The sequence below is a fragment of the Trachemys scripta genome, chromosome 18 (assembly GCF_013100865.1).
Source record: "Trachemys scripta elegans isolate TJP31775 chromosome 18, CAS_Tse_1.0, whole genome shotgun sequence".
Lineage (NCBI taxonomy): Eukaryota > Metazoa > Chordata > Testudines > Emydidae > Trachemys > Trachemys scripta.
The window spans coordinates 5,503,230-5,531,222 of record NC_048315.1 but is presented as its reverse complement, the minus strand read 5'-3'; the positions used below and the strand labels follow the sequence as shown (position 1 = coordinate 5,531,222).

General features: G+C 40.7%; 1 protein-coding gene across 1 annotated transcript; it reads right to left on the bottom strand.

Annotated features, from left to right (window-relative positions):
* Positions 1–250: 250 nt before the first annotated feature.
* On the bottom strand, positions 251–26,541 carry INTS2 (integrator complex subunit 2). The gene is made up of 24 exons (XM_034752583.1): positions 25,382–26,541; positions 24,246–24,384; positions 22,199–22,301; positions 21,805–21,918; positions 20,594–20,724; positions 20,306–20,479; positions 19,488–19,714; positions 18,433–18,558; positions 17,748–17,819; positions 17,547–17,661; positions 16,678–16,746; positions 15,080–15,214; positions 14,300–14,476; positions 13,434–13,542; positions 11,709–11,813; positions 10,898–11,062; positions 9,940–10,141; positions 9,156–9,281; positions 7,700–7,886; positions 5,903–6,154; positions 5,017–5,124; positions 4,595–4,700; positions 3,579–3,755; positions 251–2,147 (listed from the first exon to the last, which is right to left on the bottom strand). Exons 1-24 carry the CDS (start codon positions 25,672–25,674, stop codon positions 1,978–1,980), a joined length of 3,582 nt encoding a protein of 1,193 aa, XP_034608474.1. The 5' UTR covers positions 25,675–26,541; the 3' UTR covers positions 251–1,977.
* Positions 26,542–27,993: the final 1,452 nt, after the last annotated feature.

Below are 27,993 nucleotides of genomic sequence, written 5' to 3'. Positions count from 1 at the left end.
ATGCAGGGCTCAAACCTACAATCCTAATGGAGACAGAATTCAGTCAGTAATTTTTAAATTTTAGCATGCAATTACATCTAACCTTTCAGACATTTAGCCATTTATGAGGGAAGGTTCTGACTTTGTAAGAAAGTCAGTGGTTTTTAAAGCCATTTAGTTTGTGCACTAGAGGCCTGAGGGAAGTGCTCCTTCATGTAAACAGACATCCAATTTGGAAAGGATTTTAAATTTGAAATGAGCAATCAATCCATGCAAGTCCATCTGAAGCAGTTTATGAATCCATCCAAAAAATATATGTACATTAGGTTTCTCTTAAAATGTCACTACAGCATATAAAATATTACAATCTTGAGAAAAACAAATAAAATTTAACTTATTTACATACTTTACATCAATACATATGGCAAAAAGTACACCACCTTCCTACTAAAAGTGTATTAACACATGGTTATTGCAGGCTTTGACCAATCAATACGGAGATAATACTGGAATATGGATAGTACATTTGGTTTTGCAATTTCAGTATTAGCTTTTCTGCACTCTGGTCTGATACCTTTGAAGGACAAGCTACACAAAAGTGAAGGCCACTGTTTTTAAGAGAATCAGGTCATTTCTTCATGGGATTAAAAATAGGTTTAATCAAACAGAATATTTTACTTTTTTTCTTTTAGAAAGACCATGGATGCTGTCATTTTAATACAGCAGAAGATCCTCTTAGAATGGTACAGTTTAATAGCAAAATGCCTGCTAGAAGTACTACACTTACCTCACACAACAAAGCCATTTACTTTCCTCTATTTATGGCTTTAGTAGAGACTGTCATCCTGCTACACCAAAAGAGCTTGTGCATGGCTGCAGAAAGGTGTAGCAGGCACAATGCAAGCAAATGCACGCTTTATCCTGCAGTTTTCTTTCATGCAGTAACTACTCACTACTTTCAAAAGTTCTGGGTGTGTGACGGTTTGATCCTTTTAATTCACCAAACTGCACACCGCTCCACCACATGCCTCTTTTCTTAGAACCACTTTGCTATGGCTAAAATCTGCCATTCATCACAAGGCAATTTAGCGTTTATCACTTTGGCCTCAAGACCACTGATTTTTAAATCCTATCCAGATGATAAATCAAGACATCTTTTGCATTTAGTGCTTTAGGCTCCTCTCGTGTTTGTTAAAGTAAGCAATGTTAAAAAAAAAAATACTAAAGATAATTGAGCAGCATTATAAAAATAAAGTTCTTTTAAAGAATGTGCTTTTGCAGTATTAACATTTGTTTAAACTTTTTGACCAATTTCAAGACTTTCAGTCATCCCAAACTTGTTTGTACAATTTTTTAAAAGCCGACTCATTTGCAAATGAATGCCTTAATATTTTGAGAGTTGCTGATCTCATCAACTCAAACCTTGTGCAGTGGTTTGAAAAGTGAGTAAAATGATTTTTAGTCTTTGTCTAGGACTTCATGAAACTGCAGAAGCAATTTAGAGTGTTTTTTCCAGTCTTCTCCATGCTGTTCTTTAGGGAGTTTATTGCATCTTGCTTTGCAAGACACTGTTGCAACTCTCTGTTTGGGTTAATGCTTTTCAATCCCAATTTTCCCTGCATGTTTTTCTCTTGCCCACCATGTCTCTGCAAGATGGGAAGGCTCAACACCTTAAGACAAACGTTAGGCTTACTTCACAGGCTGCTTTTTAAAAGGGTGTTATATGAAAACATTGCGGGTATTCACAACCTAACTCCACTAGAAAGGTCTTCATTTAGGAACATCACTTGAGGCAGACAGGTTTTCAAAGGAAAGCAGTGCAGATCTCCTTAAGAATTCTCCTCTTTGGACAGGATCAGTCCACAATTTTGTGTAGAATCCAACAAGTGAAAGATACTACTGGTTCCAATCCAATTCCTAATTCCACTTTGGCAGTTGTTACCAAAATTAGAAACTGTACATCATACTTGCTGTAGTCCAACTTCATTTCTATTTTTCCTAAACTCCACTAACACTCATGTTAATTATTTCAATGATGGTCCTTTCAATACACTGGCATAACTGAACATCAGGGTCCATGCTTCCTATGTTCTTTAGTCCACTCTTATAAAATGAGTCTTTACAAAGTCCTGATTCTTCATTTGGTTTCTCCTTTAGTTGCTGGAGACCTATGGAAAATTAGATAGAAACAAACATAGTTCAACAAAAACTGTTTCTTCTCCTATGTATATAGACAAGTGTGCATGTTTTCAGATGGTGAACTGGAAATACTGGTACCACCACAGGGACAGATTAGAGCCCAAGTATGCACTGGTTTAAGTCCATCAACCTTTCTGGAGATACTGAGGGAACATTTCTGTTTGGTTTCACTTGGGTCTACCTGTTTATTTTTGGTTGGTTCTTTTCTGACAAAGACAATGGTTTTAATAATTCCTAGGGGAAGGGGCCCGAAGCCTCACAGCACCCTGTGAAATGGGCATTCCGTTTGCTTTAGAAAGGGGAGGAAGCGCAAACCTTGAGTGACTTGCCCAAGATGACATAAGTCAGCAGTACAACTGGGAATAGAACCTAGCTCTCCTGCGCCAGCCATTAGACACTTCTTTACCCCTTAGAGATGCAGCAGACGTCACCCACCAATGACATTCCATTACAGGCGCATATATATTATTTTTTGCCATTTTAGAATGTGAAGTACAGGCACTTGTACTTTAACTCTACACACCTCTTCACTGTGAGTTACAAGCTAGTCGCTACACAGAACCAGACTATCCCTTCTAGTGTCCATCATTCCCCTTCCCCAGACTATTGTAATTGTGATTCCACGTATCCAATAGGACACTCAGTTACAACCCTAACCAACAACTCCTCTCCTGCACAGCACAATAATCTCGCTTAATTTCCAGAAAGATATTCATATTTGCTAGAGATATATAGTAAAACTACTATACATTCTTACCTAATATGTGGATCAGCTTGATTTCAACTCATCTCCACTCTAACACCTCCTCCCCAACCCCTGCCCCAGGAAACACTGTTGCGATGGAACAAGTCAGATAGTGTATTAAGAGCTACAGCTATAATAAGAAAACAAAGCCATCTGAAGTGTCCGTAGGAGATTTTTAAAAGTTTCAAGGCCAATAATTAACAACAACAAAATGCATGGAGTGAACTTTTGCTGTTGCTCGGGTGCATATCAATTGAAGAGAAAAAAAGAAACCAGGACTTTCCACACCTTTTAATTCATGACAATTTAAGTAATAAATCTGCATCAGTCATGGATTCTGTCAGTGAACATCAAGAGCCCAGGGGAACAAATTCCAGCCAGGAATATGAAGATACTTATTCTAAGCCCAATGAACTCCTATAAATACAACAAAATGCACCTGGATAGAGAGGCTCTCTCAACAACAAAAACTAAATTACAGATGCCATGGTAAAAGGAAACAAGGAGATAATTGGTCTTTCTGGTGAAACTGAGTTTTCTTCAGGGGTGCATTTCACAGTGACCTCAAAAATCCACTCTAACCTTTCAAGGTGTTAGAGATACAGTGGTCTTGAATTATACCATTAGTTTTGGAATACGTACTGTCATTACTTACGTGTAATAATTGGATCAAAGTCTCTTGTCTGTGTAGCAACATCAGAGGCACAAACTTGTCCTATCTGTATCAGCAGAGACATAATATCATCATACAGCGGAGGAAAGGCTTGGCAGAAGGAGACCAAACAAGGCAGGGTCGGCATGAAGAAAGCATAGCGCTTTGTCTGGGTTAAAACTGGTAAGGAAGGGAAAAAGTTTAAAAGAATCAAGAGCTGTCACTACATTTATGATTGTAACCTATGTCCTAAAATGCCGTTTCATGTTATGATTAAACATGTTATGAGTATTTCTTAAAGCCAAAAAACCTTAGCAAACATGCAACATTATCCCATGCTACTTCCTGGTGCATTTAAAAAGGCATAAAATGCCAATTACTAGGATTCTTCTGTGACATCAGCAAGATAAATAGGATAAAGTTAGGCAGTAAGTTTCATTCCTGTTTTGTAATTAGGATGGAATCCAGATTTCCTACATGCTAGTCTCTTAAACATTACTTAATTCTAACAACTCATTAGGAACTCATAAGGGATGAGAGAACAGTTAAACTGTTGGTTTGCACGTTTCTTCACTGTGCCCAGCACAACTGTCTAAAACGTACACTTATATAGAGATGAAAAATTAGTATGAATATAAAGAACTTTTTTAATCTTGGTGTTTTCATGAAAAGACAGATTGGGATATCGAAAGAGTGTAGCGGAATGTATATTTCCTCTTAGAGCAGCGGTTCTCAAACTGTGGGTCGGGACCCCAAAGTGGGTTGCAACCCCATTTTAATGGGGTTGCCAGGGTTGGCTTATACTTGCTGAGGCTTGGGGCCAAAGCCCAAACCTGAGGGCTTCAGCCCTGGGCAGCAGGGCTCAGGTTACAGGCCCCCTGCATGGGGACCTGTAGTAATTTTTGTTGTCAGACATGGGTCGGGGTGCAATGAAGTTTGAGAACCCCTGCCTTAGAGCAAAATTACAACCACTTCTCCACAAAAGCATTCTAGTGTTTTGATGTTATCTGGCTGTTCACCTGTTAGCAGTGTTCCCATGACATTGATAGCTAAGCGAGCCACACTGAGAGATTTAGGTAATGCATACTGGATACACAAATATGAAAGCAGCTGGATGGCAAATATCTGTGGGGAAACAGATAAAAAGTTATTTTTAATACAGATTTGCTCTGCACTTCCATCACACTTCCAATCCAAAGATCTTTACAAAATAATTAATTTGTTCCTATTTTACAAATGGGGAAACTAAGGCACAAATGCAGTTACAATGTTTGTAAAAATGTTTTACCAAAGTTAATATTAAGGAAAAAACATGTTTGTGAATTTAACATCAATGGAAAATGTTTTTGAGCATTCCCTTGCAGTACTTTGCAGCCCAGAGAAAGGTTTCTCCAAGGTTAAATACTTCCAATGCCTCTCAGGCTATATGGCCACACAGTACCTGTTTTTCGAGTTCAGGTTGAGCAATGAGCTCTGGTATGAAATCCAGACAGATATGCATGGAAGGAATACCTGCCACTGTCAGTGACAGAAGTTCACATGGATAACCCTATTTGAACAAGAGAAGAAAACTTCATTCAATTTCATAAAGTCATAATAGAAGCTTAACTGCATTAAGTTTTTGGTTTTTTTAAAGCCCTTTGTTTACATTGTTTTCAACATTTTACTCATAACATTTACTCAGAATCTTAACACAGACCAAGATAAAGTGTCATCCAAGCCCTGTTTGCCTCAAGACAATTAATTTGCTTGCCTTTCCAGATTTTAACAAGTACCACCAGCAACTTCTGCAGAGGCAATCCTTCTCCTTCTGTTCCCTCACTCAGCCAAATTCAGGCTTTTAGCACAGGCCTATATTAACAGGCTTAAAAAGCAGCATTAATGTGAGCCAAAATACAGAATGTGGCCCTGAGCACAGATAATTCCTGCAAAGGAACAAGTAATCTGCACAAATTGTGGAACAAGTGGGTTGGTTATGGGCTGAGTACATTATAACATGGATTAGCCCCATTCCCCTCCCCAAAATGCCCACTCCAATACTATTTGTAGTGGTGCATGGATACATATGAACACACTCGAGTGGTGGGGAGCAAAAGTTGCACCTAGCTGTTTCCCCCTGGACCACTGCTTTTTGAGTGCCTGCATGAGCACTGGAAGCTGGGTGTAAAATAACTACTATACTAAGAAAAGCTGTGCCCTTGTTCTCTTTCCAACGCTACATGAGTGCACCGGTTTTGGATTCATTCTGCGTTGCCCTAGCCAACTATCACTTCCTGAAGAGCCATTACAAAAATGTGAAAATAAGACGTAGCCAACAAAAAACTGACCTGGAAGTGAACTAGTTTAACGATGTTGGGATCTGCAATGTACATTTGATGCAGTAGGCAGCAGATGAGACATTGCACTTCTCGAAGATTACACAAAAGGCTATCTTCTTCCTCTTCTAGACCCTTACTCTGAGGTCCAATGGCAGCAGCACTTTGAATATTCTTTAGCAGGCTGTGAGAGTTGCAACCCTGAGCTTTCTCCTCTTCTGTAGGTAAGCAAATCTCTAAAAGGATCTGCACAGCAGCACTGTCCTGGAAAGGAGTCAAGCAGCGCAGAAGTTAGTAAAACAAAATGAAGCATGAAGTATATATGTGTACTCATGGAGTAACTTATATACAAACATACTGTGCCCATGGAAAAAGCAGATTCATGAATGAAACATTTGCTTGTTACGTGCTCTGCTCATTCATCAGATATGGTTAAACAATATAACCGCAGCAAGGCTATTATCCACCGAATGCATGTGTTTTAAATAAGTTATGTATTCCAGGTCTCTCTTCTCGTTGCTATAAGGTTCAGCTTTTGTTCACTGAAACTGGCAGACACTAGGCAGCTATCAGGGACTATTTTATTGTTCCCTAAAATCCTAATGTCAATACCGGACGTACTCAATGCAACTTTACATAACTATATGCTGTCTGACTGTGTCAATTAGTGGCAACATAAGAAACTAAGGCATGAAAAATAGCTACAGTTCCCATACAGAAGCTGTGGATTAGCTTGTTTAAGACTGGAATAAAGGGTAATGAGTTATTAAAAGTTATTTTAAAATCAAGAATTAAAAACTTAAGCAACAAATGCCAAAAACTTTCCCTCCCCCCCCCCCCCCCCCCCCCAAAATCACTAAAGCTTCAATGGGCTATGAATCATTCTCTAGAAATCAAATATTGTTCTATAGTGCACACATATAGACCAAAGAGTTTTAATATTAAAACTTGTACACAGACTATACATGCAAATACATGTGCCTTGTATGCAAAGTATACAAATATCCTGATATAAACTATCCTAGCTAGTGTAAAATTTATCCAAGAGATCTATACTTACAGCACCCACTCTATAAAGAGGGAATCCAATGCTGACCTAAGCTGGTTCTAGATCAGACAAGGATACACCAATGGCCATGCAGTACACTGCATCCAGAGGACAATAAGCTAACCACCCAAGTATGAAAACTTCTTGCTGGCTGATCAAAAACTATAGTGGCTGTGAAACTGACTGCTCCATCACTCTCCCAGCTGGAGGCAAGTTATAAGTGGTTAATTACACTTTGATAAGAGTGAGAGAGAAAAGAAGCATGTGTGTAAAATAAAAAGTACTCACAACAAAAGCTCTGAGACATTAAGGTAACCAAATCAACAATTCCCAGCCTTGCACTTTGTAAAGTTACTTAACAGAAGCAGCTAACATTGAAATGGTCTTCAGGGGCTGTCACATTTGCTCATGCTCTATAATTCCAATGTTGTGAGGGTATAAAAATACTCCTCTGGACAATGGGAGGGAGAAGATAAAAGGGGGAACGTAAGCAGAACTCTTTGCTATTCTACTGACAGAAAGATGCTGTTATAATGGTCAGCCATCAGCATGATGCTCTGGGCTAGAAAAATAGATGAGAGAAAAGAGTTCAGGCCATTAGGTACAATCTGGAAGTTGAACAGTGCCAGTTTTCTACTTACGGTAGGACAAGTCAGTATAAACAGTCTCTCTGCTTTCGCTACAGTTTATAGTGCTTACAAATTTTGGAGCTATTATTGTTAGCTTTGTATCTTCATTACCATCCATTTCATCACTATTACCTGGGCAGCAAGCAATGCATTTTTCAGTTCCTCTCTTGTAACTTCTGGGGCCTCTGGGCCCATCATATTTTGGGATGGCCTAATGTCCTGCTCAGCCGTTTCCTTTAGGTGGGAACTAAGGTAGGCTTTTGAAGCCAGAAGATATCCATTCAGCATGTGCAGAGTAATATCCATCAGAGGAGGACACCTAACAGATGACAAACAAAAGGCAGTTACTGGGTAGAACATGCACACATGCTGGATATAGCTGAGTAAGGAAAGTGTGAAAACCGCTCTGATTGACAAGGCCCCTATAGACTTTAACTCAAGCTGCTAACCCAAGTTAAACCTCAAGTTGCCATGTCTTCACGGCTATTTTAACCCAAGTTAGCTAGTCCAAGGTAAGAACACTTTTTTTCCCCTTTGCGCAGTGAAGACATACCCTTGGTTGCAGGCTGATAATACTACAGCTCTTCCACATGATAAAGAGCAGCATGTTGTCAGCCAGAATTCCCCTTTGGAGGGCTGCCATTCAACTCTGCCTTCCACACACACAAACTAGTATAAGAGTAAATTGCAAAAGAAACTGACCTATGGCAGCCTAGGAATGAAAGGGAGCTGAAAAAACACCTTTCATACGTAAGGCAGCCCAAAGTTTGATGGTGGCAATGCCCTACCTGTATAGGCAAACATGGCTGACATCCAGCTCTCAGCAATTCCTCTCCAAGTGCTTGGGCATTAAATCCAAATTTAACTGAAAATTAATGTAGGCCACTATTCTCCCTTCCATTTTTAGAAATGTGGGATCTTTAAATTGCACCTGGATAGCCAGGTAGACAGAAGGACAGGATTTTAAATATCTCACTCAATGGATGAGATTAAAAAATGATGTCAACCCAAGCTTCAATGCCTGCAGAGAAATATTGAAAAGAGCCTGAAGTTAACTGGAAACTACTTACTCCAGTGGAATAATGGATCAATTACTAGGGAAAGAACTAAAGCTGGAAGAAAGGGGAGAAAAACACATACAAACTAGAGAACATGAAGACGAAACAAAGGTAAGTAAATGATATTTATAAATAAGTGAAATGGGAGGATGGGGAGACAAAGAAAAAAGGTAAAGAACAAATTAAAGCTTGAGAGGATTTTCAATTAGAACATTTTACAGAAGCCATCCATGGAATACCATTCCAAGGTAATACTTTAAGTAAATTCAATGAATAATAATTATTTGTATTACCATAGTGCCCAGTGACCCCAGTCATGCACCAGTACCCTGTTGTGCTAGATGCTGTACAAAGAGATCAAAAAGTCCCTGCCCCAAAGTGCTGACAGCCTCTAAGTATAAGGTAAGAGACAACAGGCAGATGCCGACAGATGGGAGAGTACAAGGAAACAATAAGTCTATTGGTCAGCATGATAGGCGGTGATCTCAGAACACCTGAGTATTATGAAAAGTTAGCTGGAGTTCACTTACCTATGAACTCTCTGATCACATCTCAGTACAATCAGAGGGTCAATCATCAGATCATTCTGAGTGTACTTTTGCTGTCGGACTATCTTTACGGAAGGCTGCAACGCGTTAACAGTCATCACCCACAACCTACAAGGACATTTCTTTTTAAATCTAAAAGCTGCTGCTTAAGTAAAACAGGATCACACAGATTAACAGACAACAGTTGAAATAAATGAGTGCCAGCTAATTACACATTCTCAGCCTACAGTTAAAATCCTCAGTTTACTACACTGATTAATCCTTGAATTAATATTTCATAAACAAGACACCTTCTTACAATATGCATTTTTCTGGAAAGTCATCCATCCAAAATGTATTTTCAGAGCAATACAGAGAATCTACTTGTTCTAAAAAGCAAGGTGTCACTAAATATATTTTTCAGCACCCGGGTCCTAAATTTTATATTCAGCCAGCCACCATAAATGGATGCATTCTTAAAGTGTATGTGAAGACAGTTGTAGGTTTCTACCTTTTTTTTTTTAAATGTGACCTTTGTTCCTTTTTACTTATCTGTGAAGTCTTTTATAACAGTAAGAGGTACTTTTCTTTGGAGAACAGGTACAAGTTTAGCTCCTGCAATGTCATTATAAAAAGGACCTGATCTCACGAGGTGCCAAGCTAATTTCTGGGATCAAATCCATAGCCTACCACCATTCAGAGCAGCAGTGTGTCAAAGCATAGGAAACAGGAGGTGGCATTCTACCACTTTATCTGCTGTGTTAACTGAACAGTAAGCTGAATCTACCTTCTAGGCATCACAGTGTTAAGGACCATCCAAAGCTTATTGACTGTCTGAAGAATTCTTCGTGGGACTCCAGTATTCAGCAGTTGGTTCATATTTGCTGTCAATACCTCTGCATAGGGAATCAGCTCACCAGCAGATAGTAGTGTTAAGTTTTCTAGAATCTGCATCACCTGGGTGTGATTTCCTGGGAGCATGGAAAATGCTACAGAAAAAAAAAAAGCAGTGGGAAATCTGATCATCAAACTAGCCTTCTGCCAATTTCCAAAGCCATGTTTAAAATGAACTATTTATAAACCTCGGTGCTAACCAGCTCGCTGCTGTATACTCAAGTGCAACCTGATGGAGTGGTCAGAAAGAGCAAATAGCTTCCAGCCAGTTGGGTGGTGCAAATCACAAACGCAGTTTGTGTAATGAATAGAATTAGAACCCATACTAAAGAAATGGCATGGCTTTTGTGCCTCCTCTCAAAGGAAAGAGTGAAATTTTCACTGCAACTAAGGAGCTAATATTTCTAGAGTTCAGTGAACTCTATGAAGACCCACTGATGTGGTCTAGGACTGTGATTTCAAATAATTTCTATATCATAGGTAGCAATTCCAAATACCTTCTATGCTGCACATAATAGATCTGAACTGTACAGCATAAAACCATATGCGGGGAGCCATCTTCACTATGTCCATCATGTTATACTGCAGTGAAGCAAACAGATATATCTTCCAGTCTAGTGACAGTATTTGTAGTGGCACATTTGGGAATCTGATCTAGGGGGTGTTTTTCCTATCTAGCTATTATAATCCTCAATTATCATGCACCTACAAACACAAAATGAAGGGAGGGAAGAAACAGCTACATTGTATATCACATGCACATTATTTTCAATGTTTATGTAGGCCAGACAATTAAACTATTAGGAAAGAAACCAGGAACCGCCTAGTTCACAGATGAAGTTATTATTTACCTTCTTGGAGTTGTTTGGAAGAATGGTTTTTGGCAGTGTTGGTAAGAAGCATCCGTCGCAGCAAGGCATCAGTACCCGTGATTTGCTCCTCACAGATCCAATCGTCCACAATACACAAGTGTGGGTAGTTAGTAGCAAGGAGGCGCAGCAACGCAGAATGCAAGCCTTCAAAAGTTAAAAAGAGATCAGAGTCTCCAATCTAAATCCCAATATATTTTTGGCTGAATAAATTGTGTCCCTATCACCTCAATAACAAAGTTTCATTGAATGAGTTCTTGGAATGTACTAAAGTGCATGTAGTTCACCTCATCTGTATTAGATAAGCTCGTGTATTTACAGCCTCAGATTAGAACTCAAGCATCTACAATACCATCATAATTTCCTTTGTATCTTCTACCTTTCCAAAATGTCTCACACTGCAGCAGGTAGATTGAGGGAGACAGTAAATTAAAAACTCAGTCACTTTTGAATGTTTGACTTATGTCAGGATCCACTGAAACAAATGGAAATTTGTTCCACAAGTTTCAGACAGGCGTACGTTACGGTTATTGTTATATGGTAGCTTTCTCCAAATATGGACCTAAGCTCACTCTAAACTGTTGACAGATTTTAACACAGGTAAAAGCAGAAAGACAGCATAAATTTGAGGACCTAAAGATAGGAGAACTGCAAGTTATACAAGTATTAATAAAAACACACCACAAAGCAGGAGAAAGCTACTTTCTTATAGTTCTGCTCAACAAATACAGGACATCAGAAAACAGAGATTATGCTCAGTTTCCTTTCTCATATGTTAGACACTCAGATATACCTCCCAGTTCCTGCTGTAGTCCTTGTGCCTGCCGGATAAGGTACTTGATTGGAATCTGATCCATCAGTGCTGAAGAGTAAGACTTGGGCTTTTTTTGCATGGCAGCTGTAAGGAAAGACGTTTATAACCTAATTAAGAATTCCCACCACTGTTAAAATCTTATGAGTTAGACTAAAAGGCAAAAGCGAATTGAGAGCTCAGGCTGCCAATCTACTTGCTCACATTGCAGTTCATAAGGACAACAGAATCATCCTCTGTTTTAAGGACTACTGATAAGTGGCACTATTTAAATAGCAATATGGAGATACACGGGGATGAAGTCAGAATGAACTTTTGATCCAGCCACATTTTCCTGCTCTTGAACATGAAATCAGGGCCCTACACAAGCTCTCTTAAAAATATATATATATATTTTTAAAGTAATAAACTCACCTCTTCCTTGCATTTTCATAGCATTTCTCCCCCAGCCCCACATCTTGAATGACCACAAAGTGCTGTGCAATTTGTACATATAGAGTTCATTTGACCCACCAATGAAACACAATCACTTCTGAGGCAGCCATTTTGTGCCAGGAATATTACACAACAATTACTGCTAGGAAACTATAAGTTTTGTCAACTGAAGTTGCAATGAGAATGTCAAGAACCAGATTAGAATTATTCAAGATTAATTTTGACTAGGACACTTAAGGTAACACTCAGTCTTGTGAAAAGTATCAGGGGATCCTTAATGACCAGCTCTGCAAAGAGTTTCCCCTACCACCTCTCCCTTCAGTTCATGGATTATCACTGGATTTCTGCCTCACTGGTTTTGACCAGGTCCAACCTTATCTTACGAAATTACAGCCCAAGTCTGAATGTTCTTTATTCAAAGAACAACATGGAAAGATGGTACGGTACTACGTAGAATATATTCTGCCGGCACACACCATATTCTACAGCAGTATGCAAGCTATCAGCATGGGAGGAAGCTTGATGAATTTTAATATGCCATTTTACGCTCACATAATGCTAGGTAGCATAGCACACATTCAGTTGATATGCATATTGATGAATGCTGGAAGATTTGCAAGGTAAAATGGTGGCTGGAAATGCACACCATGCTTACCAGCAGGTTTCCACGGAAATCAAATGTGAGTTCATGAATTATAGAACACTCAAAGTGTTGGTTTAAAGTATTTCATAGGAAGAGAGTTACTTAGCCATATCCACATTTGAAAAAACACCCACAAAGCCAGAAAATAATTGCCAATAATATAAATTCATTGCCATGTGAAAAGAGCATCCAAAGCTACCAAAAATGTTTTGGTATTTTCATCACTTAGAACACAATTTATTATAGAAAAATTTGAGGTAACTTTTCTGCCAAGTTTCACTCTGTCTAGATCCGAAATGGCTGACCTAGAATACAGACAACAGAGCCGTGGGTTTATAATAGAAGCTATGCTGGCTTCTACTCCTGACCTCGAGAGTCTTCTGATCAGCTACATAATATTGTGTTAGATACAAGAGTCAGTGCTAGCTCTGCCAGAGTGAATAGGAACATCAGAAGGTTCTTACTGCTGTGCTCATTACTACGGCAACTGAAACTGAGGTCATGTGATCTGTTTTAGGAAGTCTCAGTTCTTGTTGTAGTCAGATTCTGACATTTGTTCATAAAAGATCTCTTCCGTTTCCATTTGACTTTCAGTCACAATGATTTGCGCAACACTCACCCACACATACCTAATGTCTTTGTGTTAGCCAGGAGGGCCTCTTCATAAGAGAGGACATAATAGAGGACAAGCAGCTGGGCTGTGATACTGTAACGCTGATTAACACGAGCATTTTCTCCCTGCACATAAAACCATACAGAGGTCATGTTGCAATATTGCCCTTATTCTTAAAGGAAATGTTTGGACTCAGCAGAGAACACTGGGGGGAGGCAAGGCAGCCAAGTTGAAGTCAAAGTGACATTGTAAAGCTAAATTTGGCCCCAAGTTTACTGTATTTTTGTTTTTAAAGAAGTAATTTAGAAAAAACTTCAGACCACTAAAAATGTTTTGACATCTTGGACATTTCTACGGTTAGAAGCAAGTGCTGATTTGCCTTGGGAAGCCTGGAACAAACCCCTTATGAAAGATTCAGCCTCCCAGTCTCACTCCACATGTAAACAACTGCTTCCCAGAAATGTAATATAGGGCCCTTCTAATTAAAATTTGATCTTTAACCTGGGCGCATACAAGACAATGCAAGGATTGGTACTGTGAAAGCCAGCTTCATTTGACACTTCAATTTGTTGCTGGAAAGAGAAGTCATTATTTGAAACCCACATATTTAGCAAAGGCAAAGGTTGGTGGTGCTGCAAAGACAGCAAGTTCAGCATTTTCCAGGGAGCAGGACAAAGAGTGGCAACAATAGGATCTGAAGGGAACCTCGTCTGACCATCTTTGGCCAGAAAGGTACAGTTTAGGACATGGGGAGTAAAAGCAGGGAAACATAAAAAGGCAATGGCCAGATTTTCTAGCAAGTTTCCGTTCAACATATTGAAGAAATTTCTGAATTGCCACTTCTGAGAACAGACATGCAAGAATAAAAAAAAATAAATTTACCCCAGTGAGTCCTTGAAAAACATTCAAGATTTCCTGTTCTGTGACTGGCTGATTTGTGGCCTCTGGGTTAGATTTAGAAGCGGGAGTAAGAATAGAGTTAATGTAGACATCAATAAGAGGAAGTAACTGAGGATGAAGTGGTGTGGTGGTTTCACACAGCTGTCTATAAATCCAGTCCTGGAACAAACACATTACACTTAATAGCAGCATGTGAAACTAAAAATACTGTTCCTACTTTTAAGTGCAATTACAACTCTATTTTCCAAAGTGTTAATTTTGCAAGTGTGAATTTAACTGTCTAGTGAATCTAAATTCATTTAGTTAAAATAAAGGAAAAGCATCAGCTCTGGACTGAGCAAGACATCATATCTCAAGGAGTGGGAGAGTTTCCCCATGCTGCATAGCTCTAGTAATACCTCTTGGTCCTATTCAGCAACATTCTTACTCTTCCTTCTTCCTGACTAGGATTTTAACAAGTTTACAAATGGAAGCTGGGATAAATTATGTGTGACTTAATTAGGTTGTGATCACTGGTTTACAGAGCTTAAAGCCTTGCACGCTAACCCAATGTACTCTACAAACCCCAGTTACCAGATAATGGTCACTCACCAGCTCAACAAAGATTTCATTCAGACTGTAAATTTTTATTAAATTGAGAATACACAGAAACAGTAGAAATATGTACCCCTGTAGATTCCAGTTAGCAGCAGGAACTATTAATGGAACCTAAGCCCGATCATCATGCAGTTTTCTGGAATGTGAATGGAACAACTCTCATACCTTTATGGACACTTTGTGTTTGGTGAATGACCGGCTCCTTAGAAGCTGGTAGATACAGTGAATGGGCAAAAACCCAGTGATGTTGGCACTCAGATTTCCTGTTACAGGCACACGAACTGCATGGGCTGTGACAACCTGTGGAAAAAATTATAATATTCAAGAAAAATATTTTCATTCCTTCTTCATTATCAAATGATTTTCTAGAGTACTTGCATAAAACCAGTTTATATAAACATTACATACAAAGAACTCTGTTAAAAGACTACAGAATCAAGCGCTCAACAGTCAGGAAATGCCAGAATTAAAATTGCCTGTGAAACTCTAATTTGTCCACTTGGTGCGTATGCAATACTATCATGTAATTAATGGCAGTTTTATAATGCGTATGCACAAGGGACCCAAATTAAAGTTTCACAGACCATTTTAATTCTGGCATTTCCTAAACTTTGAAGGCTTGATTTTGCAGCCTTAATGTTCTTTAAATGCCCTGTGTTTATGTGTAATTTCCTAGGTTTTTAAAAAGAGCAAACTATTAAAAAAAAAACATGCAGAAATTCCATCATTTGGCGTAATACTGGCACCCACATGATTCATCAGCAGGGCTGGAACCTACAGAGCCACTGCACAGACCTCTGTCACTTCAGCTAATGGAGTAACTGATAGCAATAGTAGTTTGTCATCCTCTTTATGGACCAGCACTAGCAGGGGATGAGACAGGGCCAGTGGGTTTCAAAGATGTGTTTATGGTGGAGTAACGGTCAGATTCAGGAATCTTAGGTTCCATTCCAGGCTTGGAAGGGCGTGTGCTCAAGTGGGCATAAACTCTTAAGTCCATTTCCTTCCTCTGACCCCAAGCTCCAAAGCATGAGAAGCTCTAGCACCTCCAAAATGTCTTAACTATTTTGGCTTAAAGTTTAAAAAAAAAAAAAAGCGCCACCTGAGGCAGAAACCCAGGATATAACATTTTAGTCCGAAGAGTTAATGTTTAGCAAAGTTATAATCATCCAAACACAAGGTCTTACAACGAGAAAAGTTGGACCACGTTATTAATGGTGCAATCAGCTCTGCCTGTGATGTTTCAACCAACAGCCTCCTTTAAAAATGGTTTGCTCTTTGAAGAAAGATATGCTTACAGTCCTTTTTCCCACCTGTGATGCGTTTGTGCAGACATGGATTACCGTAGGTTTGGGGTTTGTTTGTTTTTTTTTTTTTTTAAATCACCATCTCCACAAAAATAAGCAAAAAATGAAAGATCCAATTCTGCCAGTCCCACTCATGGGGAGCAGGGGCACACTGAAATCAGTGGGACTAATGACAAAGTAAGAGACTACTCAACAAGGGTAAGGATGGCAGAAACAGGTCCTAAAAGATCTTCCTTCTCCATTAGATCTGCTACAATAACTCTGCAAAAAGAGTGAATAGTCCCAGGTAAATTTTAAAAAGTTCATATTAACCTTCAGAAGAAAAAGTATAAAAAAGTGTGATAAGACTAAGATACCAAAAGCAAGTGCAATAGTTGTTCTGAACCTTTTAAAGCAGTTGCAGAGTACTACAAACAGAAATTAAAATGAAATGGTTTAAAAAAACCCAAAGATTACCTGTTCAGTGAAAATCTCCTGCGTAAAGATGGTCTTCATTCTGCTCAGTGAACTGGGCTTAATAACAATCTGAAACAAATAATGAGGTGTTTGCTCTTCGGCTTTAAGATGTGGCTTGTTCAAATGTGTAATACATTATAAATAGCTTTTAGTGTTTAACCTATTTCAGCCTGTGACGATTGGAATCTGCCACTGCCTTTGTTAAGGCCATATTTCACACATTAAAGTAATACATCTGCAATTCAGTTTATTTTACATTCCAGTGTCAAGTTCAAGATTATGTGTGTCTTCCCCACTCCGAAAATTCATTGCTACTTTTAAATGAAGTCAAACGCTCCCATAGGGGAAAAAACTGAATCCAAGACTCACCTGATAAGTATAACAGGCCGATTTTCAAATATTGCTTAAGAAGTTTACATGATGATATGAGACTTCTCTACGTTTTTTTAAATGAAAGATTTACAGTGCCTTTTGGAAAGGACTCTGCATTACAACTAGCAAACATGGAGTCTGTTAGAAAAAAACTGTGTGCACTGAGAACACAAAGTTCATTTCAATAGGACAATTCTTTTTGAAAATACTTAGTTTGATATCTTACACACCTTCTAGCATATAGAAGGCTATTATGTTAACAGGCATTCATGTTTCAATTCTACTAGTCGATATGCCTTTTGCTTTTATGCTAAGGAAATCTATTTATGTGAAGATTCTTTATTTAAAAAGTTACATTTGTTCAAGAACAAAGTAGAAACACAGATTTTCAGTTGTCTTTAGGTATCGAAGTCAGATAACACTGGAATAAAATTCACTTATTGATGGCATATTTATAAGAGAAAAAATTCATTTGGAGGAAGGCATTTAGACGTTACCTTCATTCCCAAAGTAGAACAGACCAAGTCAATGATTGCGCTGAGCTGATTGCTGTGGAAATACATGGCAACCAGTAAGAGCATCTCTCCAAAGGAAGCAGAAACCCCAGAAATGCTGTTGGAACACAGATGAACAAGTGAGTTTCCAGAGAGGACACAAAACCTTGGCTGATCGGGTTATTTTGAAAATTAAGCTCTCACCTTTCAAAGTAGGCTTCTTCTTTTATCATCCAACTCAGCCACATTACCATCAGCTGCTCCTGTTCTGGGGTACTAAAAGAAATTCCAAAGCTATTTCATTTCTGGAGCCACACATAATTTTACTAATAATCAGCAGATCCAAGGAGTTAATATTTAAGAACATACAACCAGAGTACAGTGCCAATAAACGAGTACTTTTAAATTTGATAGCACCTACAGCAAAATCTGTATAAAAGTTCACCCTTATTAGGTAATTTCCTGTTTTGAGAGCATACCAAGGGACCCCCAAATACAAGAATTCTTGCTCTACCTTTATTAGAAGGCCACTTCCATTAAATAACTATTTTTGTCAACCCTTTGAGTCGTGGCTTAAGATACTCCCCAAACGCATTCAGTGGAAAAGGAATACAGAAGGCCTAGTCCAGGGGCTTAACTATAACACCCTGCACTATCACAAGGCAACACAGCCTATTGCCTGTACTCCACTTCCCAAAGCACTTTGCACTAGTGAGAGGTGGAGCATCATCAATTTATTAACCCCACCAGTGGTATAACCTCTTTCTGAAGAGGCTCCATGTCCATAGAGAATTAAAAGAGGAAGAACTGGTGGAGAGTCCACATGCTTCTGCCCTGGCCATGCTCCACTAATATCTCTAGAAGGCTCTGCCTCTGTTGTTCTAGGTACCTGACAAGGGTGGAGAAAGCCAGGAGCATGCAGAACGAGAGCGATACAAAACGAACACCAGCTGGAGTCGCAGGAGGACGACTCGTCATTAGTTGAAGTAACTGTTCAGCTTCCTCATCCGTTGGTCTAAACAAGAACAAAATAAGTGAAAGACATTTTTCCCCCTTTAAAAAGATCAATTTATCTTAAGGCAGAATGCATTTCCAACCTGGCTACACTGGTTAGAGACTATTTACATTAGAATTACTACAATATCAATATATGGTTCTAGAAATTACTTGGAAGTTCTCTCTGGACTTAAGAATTCCAAGGTCATTGTTTTAAAGATTTCATTATAAAAATCTCTGCTTTAGAAGTCCTGAATAACCAGATAACATCTTATGTACTCACAATTATTACTATCATATACTCATACAATTAGAAGCCACATTATAAGATACTGTGTTTTCATTAGTCTAGCCATAGAAGCAAACCAATATAAAAAATTAATTCAAAGTGAAAACAATGTATTTTGTGACATGACCCAATATAACCAGGATTTTCAGCAGTTTTCTGCCTTACATACTGCTCCAAAGACAGATCTCTACATTTTAAAATTAATTTATAGGAACTAATTTTATTACAGAAAAGGAACCAAGAGATTTCTCATATGAAACTCACTTTAGACAGTGACTTCTCACAAATGCATTCACCCTCACCAGTGGGTGACAAAGCTTTCCTGCCAAGAATGTAGCAGGAAAGGGAATTACACAGCTGTTTCTGTGGATTTTAAGCTATATATTTGTTCTGTCCAAAACAAAGATAAGGAACCTTTCAACAAGCTGGAAATTTCAACTCCAAAATAGGTAAGGAGACAAAGCAGGACAGAGCAAGCAGAGTATTCTCAGTCCTACGAAGGCAAGTCCCACTAGGTATGGACCAAGGACATTATGGCAGAGAAGGAAAGCCCGGATTGGAACTGCCTGAGGTTCCCAATAGTTGAAAGGTCTTATTTATTTTCAGATGGATAAACAAACAGCTAGTAAGAATACCAATAGCAAGAAAATATTGATTACTTCAGACCAGCGATCCCCATCAAAGCACAATAGAGACGTAACAACGCGCTGGCTTTCACAACATGCTCTTCTTTCAATCCAGAATACACAGATACATTTGGTTCCATGTCAGCATCTGCTTCTTCTACAATGTGTGTGCTGCGCACAGTGGGAAGGATCCCCATTAATTCCAGGAGCAATTGCCTTCTCATTTGCCAAAGCACAGAACTGACATTCTCCTTTTTTCGCTGTTGGAAAAGGTGAAAGAAGCAACAGTAATTCTAGAAAAACACATCAATCTGGCCATTTTACTGCAAGGTACATTCCTAGTAGACAACAATTTTAGTGGAAGTTCATGCAGCCAAGTTAACAACAATCATTTAATTGGGTGGGCTGCGGCCATAGCAAAACTGCATCACGATGCTCTATTTCAGTGAAGTACAGGCATTAAATAATTGCAACAAACCAATGCATGACTTTCTACTGCTGGGTATGAAATAAACTATAGTGAGACTGACAATGGGACTATGGTCTAAAACCATCTATGATCTAAAACCTTATTAGATCTATGGTCCCTCAGTCCACATCTATGAGACTACTGTAAAATCACTGAGACAGCAAAGAGGGACCACCAGATGGCGCTCTTCAGTGATCCTATTCTAGAATTGGCAGACCCAAGGAGTGGCGTCCAGTCCTTTTCAGCTAGAGGAAGGTTTCCCATCAGTCATGCCTTGCAGCAAGGTGTAAAAACAGGATCACTGGGAACAACACACACACACAAAATCCAAACTGTTGAACTTTATTTTTTACCAATTCTCAAGGAATTTTCAGATTCTCACCTGTTGTCCATTTCGGATAAAAGTCCCAAACCACGTCCGAACTTTTGCATTTGTTCCAAGAAGTAATCCACTCACAAAACATACCAGGTCACTTACTCCATCATCCGAAGATTCATTCTTTGTGTGATCCAGTGTCAAAGCCACACCAAGGCCTGGTAGATGGCACTCTTCCACCTAGCACACAGCCAAAGAAAGCCAGTCTCCATTTTACAAGTGATCCTTAATGGAACATTAGGAAAACAATTAGGATTCATGTGCAATTTCATAATGAACCAATCGCAGGCTTACCACCATGCCTCGGATCCTCAGGGCCTGGGAAGGGTTCATTTTACACAGGTGTCGAAGCGCCTCTGTCCTACGACGGCCTCCAAGGCTTTCCTCATCTTGTCGTTCACCATTCTTAATCAAACCTCTACAAACTAAACATTATGGGGGGTCTGAAAAGCCATATTTTGCACTGGACAGTCACTCAGACACAGCTCTGAGGAGCTATTTTGCTCATCATTTACTATATGTATTATGGTAGCACCTAGCAGCCCAAGTCATGGACCAGGACCCCAGTGTGCAGGGTGCCATACAAACAAAGAACAAAGACTGTCCTTGCCCCAAAGAGCTTACGTCACTACAAATTTAGGCATGATCCAACTGACCTCAGCTAATCATACCTGTATCTCCCCCTCTCAAACTGAAATCAAGTGATGTGCAGCAGAACCCTGTTTATCTGGTTTAATCGGGACTGGGGCCAGATCAGATCATCAAAACTCCGAATAAACCGGAGAATGGGAAAACGTGATGCTGCAGCACCATCTAGCAGCCACAGGAGAGATGGCCGACTTCTGGTCCTGGAGTCCTGGTTGTTCAGTAAATGCAGAGACCCGGAGATAAATGGGGTTCTACTATATTTGGCAGTTCTGGAGTCTCCAACAATGTAAGTGATACAGCATGGACAACAGCAGTGTAAGTTTCTCCCCTATTCCCACCTCAGTATGCCTCAGGCTGACCTGGAAGGAAAACTCAGAGGCAAAAGGGAACGACCATACATTCCTTGGCCTCTCTAATCAGCATGAACTTTGATGAGGGCTTTCTGATAGCAATGCTCATATACTAGGAACTGGACCGATGTAGTCTACCACCTACCAGTGGTGTTATTTTTTGGTCACTATTGACTTGGGTCACATTCAAACTGGTGACCTAAAGATAAAAGGCTGCGTTTTAGGAATGCTGTGACAGGCAGAGCAGCGAGTCCCAATTCGGCCTCCTTGGAGAGAAGCAGTGGCCATACCACAGGAGAGCGTGAGCATTAAGTGAGGGAACGTAGCAGGACAGAAATGCCCCTAAGATAGACACAGATGTATCCAAACTAAATTTCTCCATGAAAGTGTCTCTGGGCTACTAGAACGTATACTACTGGGAATGAATTTCAGCCTGGAACCAATTTTTAATGCTCAAGTTATAAACTCCCAGAAAAAATACAGTGAACACCATAAATCACAGCCTACCTTCATTAAAGCTGTCAGGAACGTTGGCCACTAGGAGACACAGGAACCAGGCTCCATTTTTAACATGTAGCAGAGCTTCAGCCACATCCACTATGGGTAATAGCGAAGGTAGTTCTGAATGGAAACAGGGTTTTAGAAGCCATTGCACGCACTCACGCGGTTCTAAGGGTCAATCTCCAGTTAGGATTGGGCTTTTAGGATTAAAAAACAGGCCATTTCTCCTTCAGAAGAGCTAGCCATTAGTTTTAAATCAGTTAAGATGACTCCAGAAATTAGGGTGGACTTTTAAGTCTAAAACCATCTATGAAATTAGAACCAGTTTAGTGTTAGAGTGAAACACTGACAAATTTAAAAATAGCATTACTCAAAGCTTCAGAAATACAGAATAGCGCACCTGCTTGTAAAATACAGAGAACATCTGCTGCTTCCTCCAAATAGACAGGACTTTCGAAGAGTTCAGACGACTTGAAGAAAAACTCACCATTTGTCTCCACAACCTACAGCAAGAAGTTGTTCATCATAGTACAAGCTTAATAAGGTGACTAAATAACATAGCCATTGGTTTCCATCAAATTCACATGGATTTAAACTCAATAGAATGCGTATGTTAAGAATGGTCAAGAATAAACTGAATATTTTGTCAGTAATCAGTTCTGCTTTTACAAAATTTCTCAAGAACCACAGAGTTGCTCATAATATTTGAGCATGTAACTGTAATTACAGTGAACAAAAGCAGCCTCTGAATTTTCACATGACAAAGAAAAAGACCCAACACCCTCAGGGGTTCTTAAACTGGTGGTTCATCTTTTGGGAACAGCTCATTAGTCTAAAAACCATGGCTGTGATTAAAGCCAACAGCTCATCATTAAATCAAAATGACACATAGGGTATTAAAGAACCTCAAATGCCTGAAATCCTGTGTACTGATACTATATATCTATAGATATATCCCCAAAAAAAATAGTTTTCTATTAACTCACTACGCTTTCTGTTAAGTGTTCTTAATACATATACTATAGGAGTAAAATATTTCAATGTGGTCTGGTAGCATAAAAGGTAATTAACCTGCTTATATCATCATCAGTAAGGCTATGATTTTGTCATGGATATTTTTAATAAAAGTCAGGGACCGATCACGGGCAATAAACAAAAAATATCACGGAAGCCGTGACCGGTCCATGACTTTTACTAAAAACATCCATGACAAAATGGGGATAGAAGAGGGTTCAGCATCCTGTCCCACACCCTGCAGCAGCTGGGAGCTGCAGGGACCCCATTGCTCAGTGGCTAGGAGAGGTCCCCTGCCCACGGCCACTGAGCAGCTCCGGGGTCCCTCTGCTGTCGGGAACAGCGGCTGGGAGCTGCGGGGTTGCCCCGGCTGCTCGCAGGGGCTGAGATGCTGAAAGGGGGACCCCTGCCAGCAGCGGCAGCTAAGCAGCTCAGAGGTCACCGCTGGTGGCGACAACTGGTCACTTGCAGGGGGTCCCGCCACCCGCCGTTGCTGGGCAGCTGCAGGAGAGTCCCCTCGCCGCGCATGGAGGCTGGGCCACTGCGGGGCCCCCAATGTCACAGAGGTCACTGGAAGTCACGGATTCCGTGATTGCTGCAACCTGCGAGACATAATCTTAGCCTTAATCATCAGTTACAGCACAACTAGCTGCTAAATTTTGGATCAATCATGCTGTAACGCTATAACAGATGTGTGCATTTTTATGGGGAGAAAGAAGAATTAATTTATAGGAGAAAAATTACTGTTCTAGTTGAAGTAGAGTTATAGAAATAGCAATAATGCCTACTATATATTAAAATTGAAAGTACTTTTTCAAACTTAAGAGCATTGTCCACTGACAGTTGTATAAATCTGATAAATTCCCAGGTGGAAAAGTAAAATAAAGACCAATATGGAGGGTGGAAGGGGTCAGGCAACATTTGTACAAGAAGCTACGAGTAAAATTTTCAGGAGTGCCTACATCACTTAGGAGCCTAACTTCCATTTGCATCCGAAGAAGTGAGGTTTTTACTCACGAAAGCTTATGCCCAAATAAATCTGTTAGTCTTTAAGGTGCCACCAGACTCCTTGTTGTTTCCATTTTCAAAGGTGACTTAGGCACTTAAAAGCCTTCAGGCTTTTGCTGTTAAGTGCCTAAGTCACTTAGAAAAATCTTATCCCTGGCCTTTCAGTTCTAGAAAGCTGGATTCACATGGGGTTTAAATTACCAGCAGAGCTAATCTAGACAATTTAGCATGATTGACCATTTCTGCTTGACAGTGGCCTGGGATTGGAGGTCAGTATTCAGATGCACTGGCAAGGCCAAATGCAACATGCACAACATTAGACTGCTTTTTGCCAGGTTCTCAACACTGCCATCTATCAGAGGTCTTCATTTGCACCAATACCAAATTTACAATCACTAAGGAATTTAAAAGAAAAAGACATTCACCTTATTCATAATTGCCAATAATTCACTAAGCACAAGACGAAGCCGACGAGGTGAATCACTGTGCTCGAACTCCAAGGTCAGACCATGCTGAAGTTGTGACACCAAGATGCTTTCTCCACCACCTCCTCCAAGTTTGTGTCTAACAAATAATTAAAAGGCAAAAACAGCTGTTTAAAAAAATAAGGCATAGAAACCAGTAGCCTTTCTAGTTATTCTGTTCTATATAGTATCAGAGGGGTAGCTGTGTTAGTCTGAATCTGTAAAAAGCAACAGAGGGTCCTGTGGCACCTTTAAGACTAACAGAAGTATTGGGAGCATAAGCTTTTGTGGGTAAGAACCTCACTTCTTCAGATGAAAGACCTCACTTCTTGCATCTGAAGAAGTGAGGTTCTTACCCACGAAAGCTTATGCTCCCAATACTTCTGTTAGTCTTAAAGGTGCCACAGGACCCTCTGTTGCTCTATTCTATATAGGTTCTTATATCATGCTCATCACCATAGTATCTCAGCACTTTAAATATTAAAGAAAGAAATAAGACAACAATCTACACTTGTTTTGCTGATTCTATGAAACTTCCTTGATGGTCTTCTCAGGCCAATAGAAGAGTTATGAGGTTAATGACATTTTCAAATCTCATTCAATAGGGAAAAATGCACATGACAAATGCCCAAACGCACTGTCAAAACACGGGTGCCTTTATCCCCACTCAACACAGAGACCACAGCCAAAGATAACAAGTGCATCCTTATGGTTCCAAGGGATGCCATCCACTTTGAGGATGTCCCTATTTCCCATACACCCTCAGAAGCCTTGAATTCCAACACTTAGTCCTTCTGGTTAAAGGCGATCGGACAGGACTGCCTTTGGAGGACATCAGTGCCTCCTTGTCTAGCTTTGGAGATGGGGAGAGAACATTAAGTTACTGAGAAAAGCAATAAATCCCACCACCATTGCTGCGTGCTGACCTATTAAGCCCAAGGTACAAGAAACTCACATGGGATGTGAAACAGCGTTTTAACACAGTGCCACTTGAGCATCAGGACAGGCCAATGGCAACATTCAGATGAAATAGTCGTGCATACACATTTCTAAACAATCATTAAAAAAAAAAAAAATAAAGGGATACTTTTAGCTACCTAAGCTGCTGTTCTTTGTTTGCATCCTGCTCCAAGGCATGAAAATCCACAGACAACAAGGCAACAATTGAGTTGACAGCTTCCACTCCCGAAAGGAGTCGAAGGATAAGTTTTTTATCCTGAGCCCAGCTTTGGCTCTGATCAGCTGGGGCACAAAGAGCCATTCGCACCAGGCAAGGCAATAAAAGCCTTAGCTCTGGGTCACTTAGTGCTGCCAAGCGCACAACATCCACCTTCTGCATTGCTTCAAATGCATAGGGGCTGACAAACTGAAGGCCAGAACACTCTGCCATTTTTACCACCAGTCCTAAGGACAAAACAAAGATACAATTATCATCAGAAAAAAGATAAATGCTTCATTTGTATAGGGTGCACCACAGCTTTTGACAGCTCTGAGCAGGTAAATGTGGTCTAACAAAGCAAAGAACTAGGAATCAAGATTATTGGGTTCTGTTCCTGTCTCTGAGGGTGTGTCTGGGTCTAGGGGTTGGAAGAGGGAGGCCGCCTCTGAACTCCTGCATTCTATTTGCAGCTCTAGGAGGGGAGGGAGGTCTAGTAATCGGGGCTCCCAGGTGCTATTTTCAACTCTTACTAAGAGCTCACATGAAGTTACGTTTGTGAGCGTCTCCAAGATGGTTTGAGATCCTGGGGCACCAGGTCTCCAGGACGGGACACGCCTCCAACACAGCCAAGAAACCCCTAGGAGCCAAAACAGGGATTTATTATAACTGCATTCATCTCTGCCACTTCTATTACAGCACCCTCACCTCAGACCCAAGGGCAAGGAAAGCAAGAGGCAGCAGTGCCAGTGCTGTGGGAGGGGAAGTAACACGACTGGCCCAAGGCTGCAAAGCGAGACCACAATAGGGCCGGGAACCCTCCTGCAGGGGCTACGGGGCCTCGCTCTTAGCCCTCCACTGAAAGCAGAATCCAGGCGTCCAGACCCCAGCTCTGAACCGCCCTCCTTCCAGAGTGGAAACAGGACCCTTCCCCCTCACGACCAGGACCCAGGCGTCCGGGCCCTTGTGGGGGGGACGGAGGAAGGGGCTCTAACAGCCTTTACCCACGACCAGGACCCAGCCGTCCGGGACCTCCCCAGTGGAGCGGGGAAGAAAATCCCCGACTCCAGCTACCCTGTGACTCGTCCCCCCCCCCCGCACCGAAACCGGCTAGGCTTCGCCCCGCCGCTGCTGCTACTATCTTCTGGCGGGGGAGTGTGACGCTCGTCCCCCATTGATGACATCACACTCACCCACTCCAATTACGTTGTACGGCTCACAGGCGCTCCTGGCTCACGTCAGGACGTAGGAGGCGGAGCCATGGGCGGGAAAATATTGAAACCAGCGGCGGGGCTGAGACGCAGCGACTAGGCGGGACAACTGGCAGGCGCTCAGGAAGTGACGTCAGGCGGCAGCGGCTGCTTTCGCTCGGGTGGGGGCGTGAGCGTGGAAAGCCGTTGGTGGTGACGTCCGCAGAGGGCGTTTGGGTGGATGCGGTCTCAGAAAGGGCTCGAGCCCAACTGGCGGATTTCCGGGGTCAGTCAGAAAACGCGTCTCCCCCCCTGGCGTGAAGCCCGGCTCAGAGTTCGCCTGGTACGCGAGCAGGCCGGGAGCGCGGCCAGGGGAAAAGAGCGTTTGACGCGTAACCTAGGACAAGAATGAAGTGGCGTCAAAGCCCACGTCGTGGGGGGGAAGTTATAAAACGACTCAGGTGTAAAGGGTCGGCCTTGGCGACGCAGGGGCTGCTCCCACGCACGTGCTAAATGTTAAAAACGTAGTGAAGTACGTCACTCCTCCAGCCCCAAAGGAAGCATGGGGTCAGGAATAAAGTGACTAGCACCTGTGTCACCTTAGCCTCGGTGCCGCAGGTTGGCTACACCCTTTTTAACCTCGATCTTAAACGCTAAAGATCAAATGTTTTGTAAGTGAAGTGGGGTGGTAGTAGAGCAGAACCGCGGAGTTACAAACAGCTCGTCCAGGGGCGTTTCAAGAGCTCTCCAACCTTTACAACTGAACACTGACTTAATATAGTTCTGAAACTTCATTATGCAGAAGAAAAATGGTACTTTTAACCCTCTTAATTTAAATTTGAAACAAGCACAAAAACAGTTTCCTTACCTGGGCCATTTTTTAAATTTAGTTTTCCCTTTATTGTTCTAGTCGTTTACATTTAACTCAGTACTACACTGTAGTTGTTGGTTTTTTTGGCCTCGGCTGCTGCCACGTTCTGGTTCGAAATGAGGAGGCAGTTGACCGGTCAGGTTGTAATGCTGAGATTCTACTGTATAATCTGTCTCTGCTACATGTCAAAAGGGCCATTAGTTTGGTCATTTTCAACCCAAATAATAAGCTACAGCTCTTTTCTGTTGTATAAAGAAAGGTGAGTGTTGGAAATAAAGAGACGCCACAATCAAGGCTTCATGAATAATTTATTCCATTTGAATTTTTTTTTTTTAAAAGTATAAACTTTTTCATTTCCTCAATCACAATTTGTACAACTCAGTGTTTATGGCATTCGGCAGCAATAGTGTTTGTTCCTTATTTGATTTTATGTCATATTAAATAAGACGACTTGGACCATTAAATGTCACTGCTGAGTGAGACCTTAAAAAC

Excerpts from the sequence above, each read along its gene's own strand:
- INTS2 (XM_034752583.1), bottom strand. The coding sequence starts at position 25,674 with ATGGCAGAGTGTTCTGGCCTTCAGTTTGTCAGCCCCTATGCATTTGAA. Across the intron at positions 16,747-17,546 it reads GTTCTACTTTGGGAATGAAG|ATTGTTATTAAGCCCAGTTC; the intron begins GTAACGTCTAAA and ends TATTTGTTTCAG. Across the intron at positions 15,215-16,677 it reads AGGAGATTTTCACTGAACAG|GTTGTCACAGCCCATGCAGT; the intron begins GTAATCTTTGGG and ends TTTTTTCCACAG.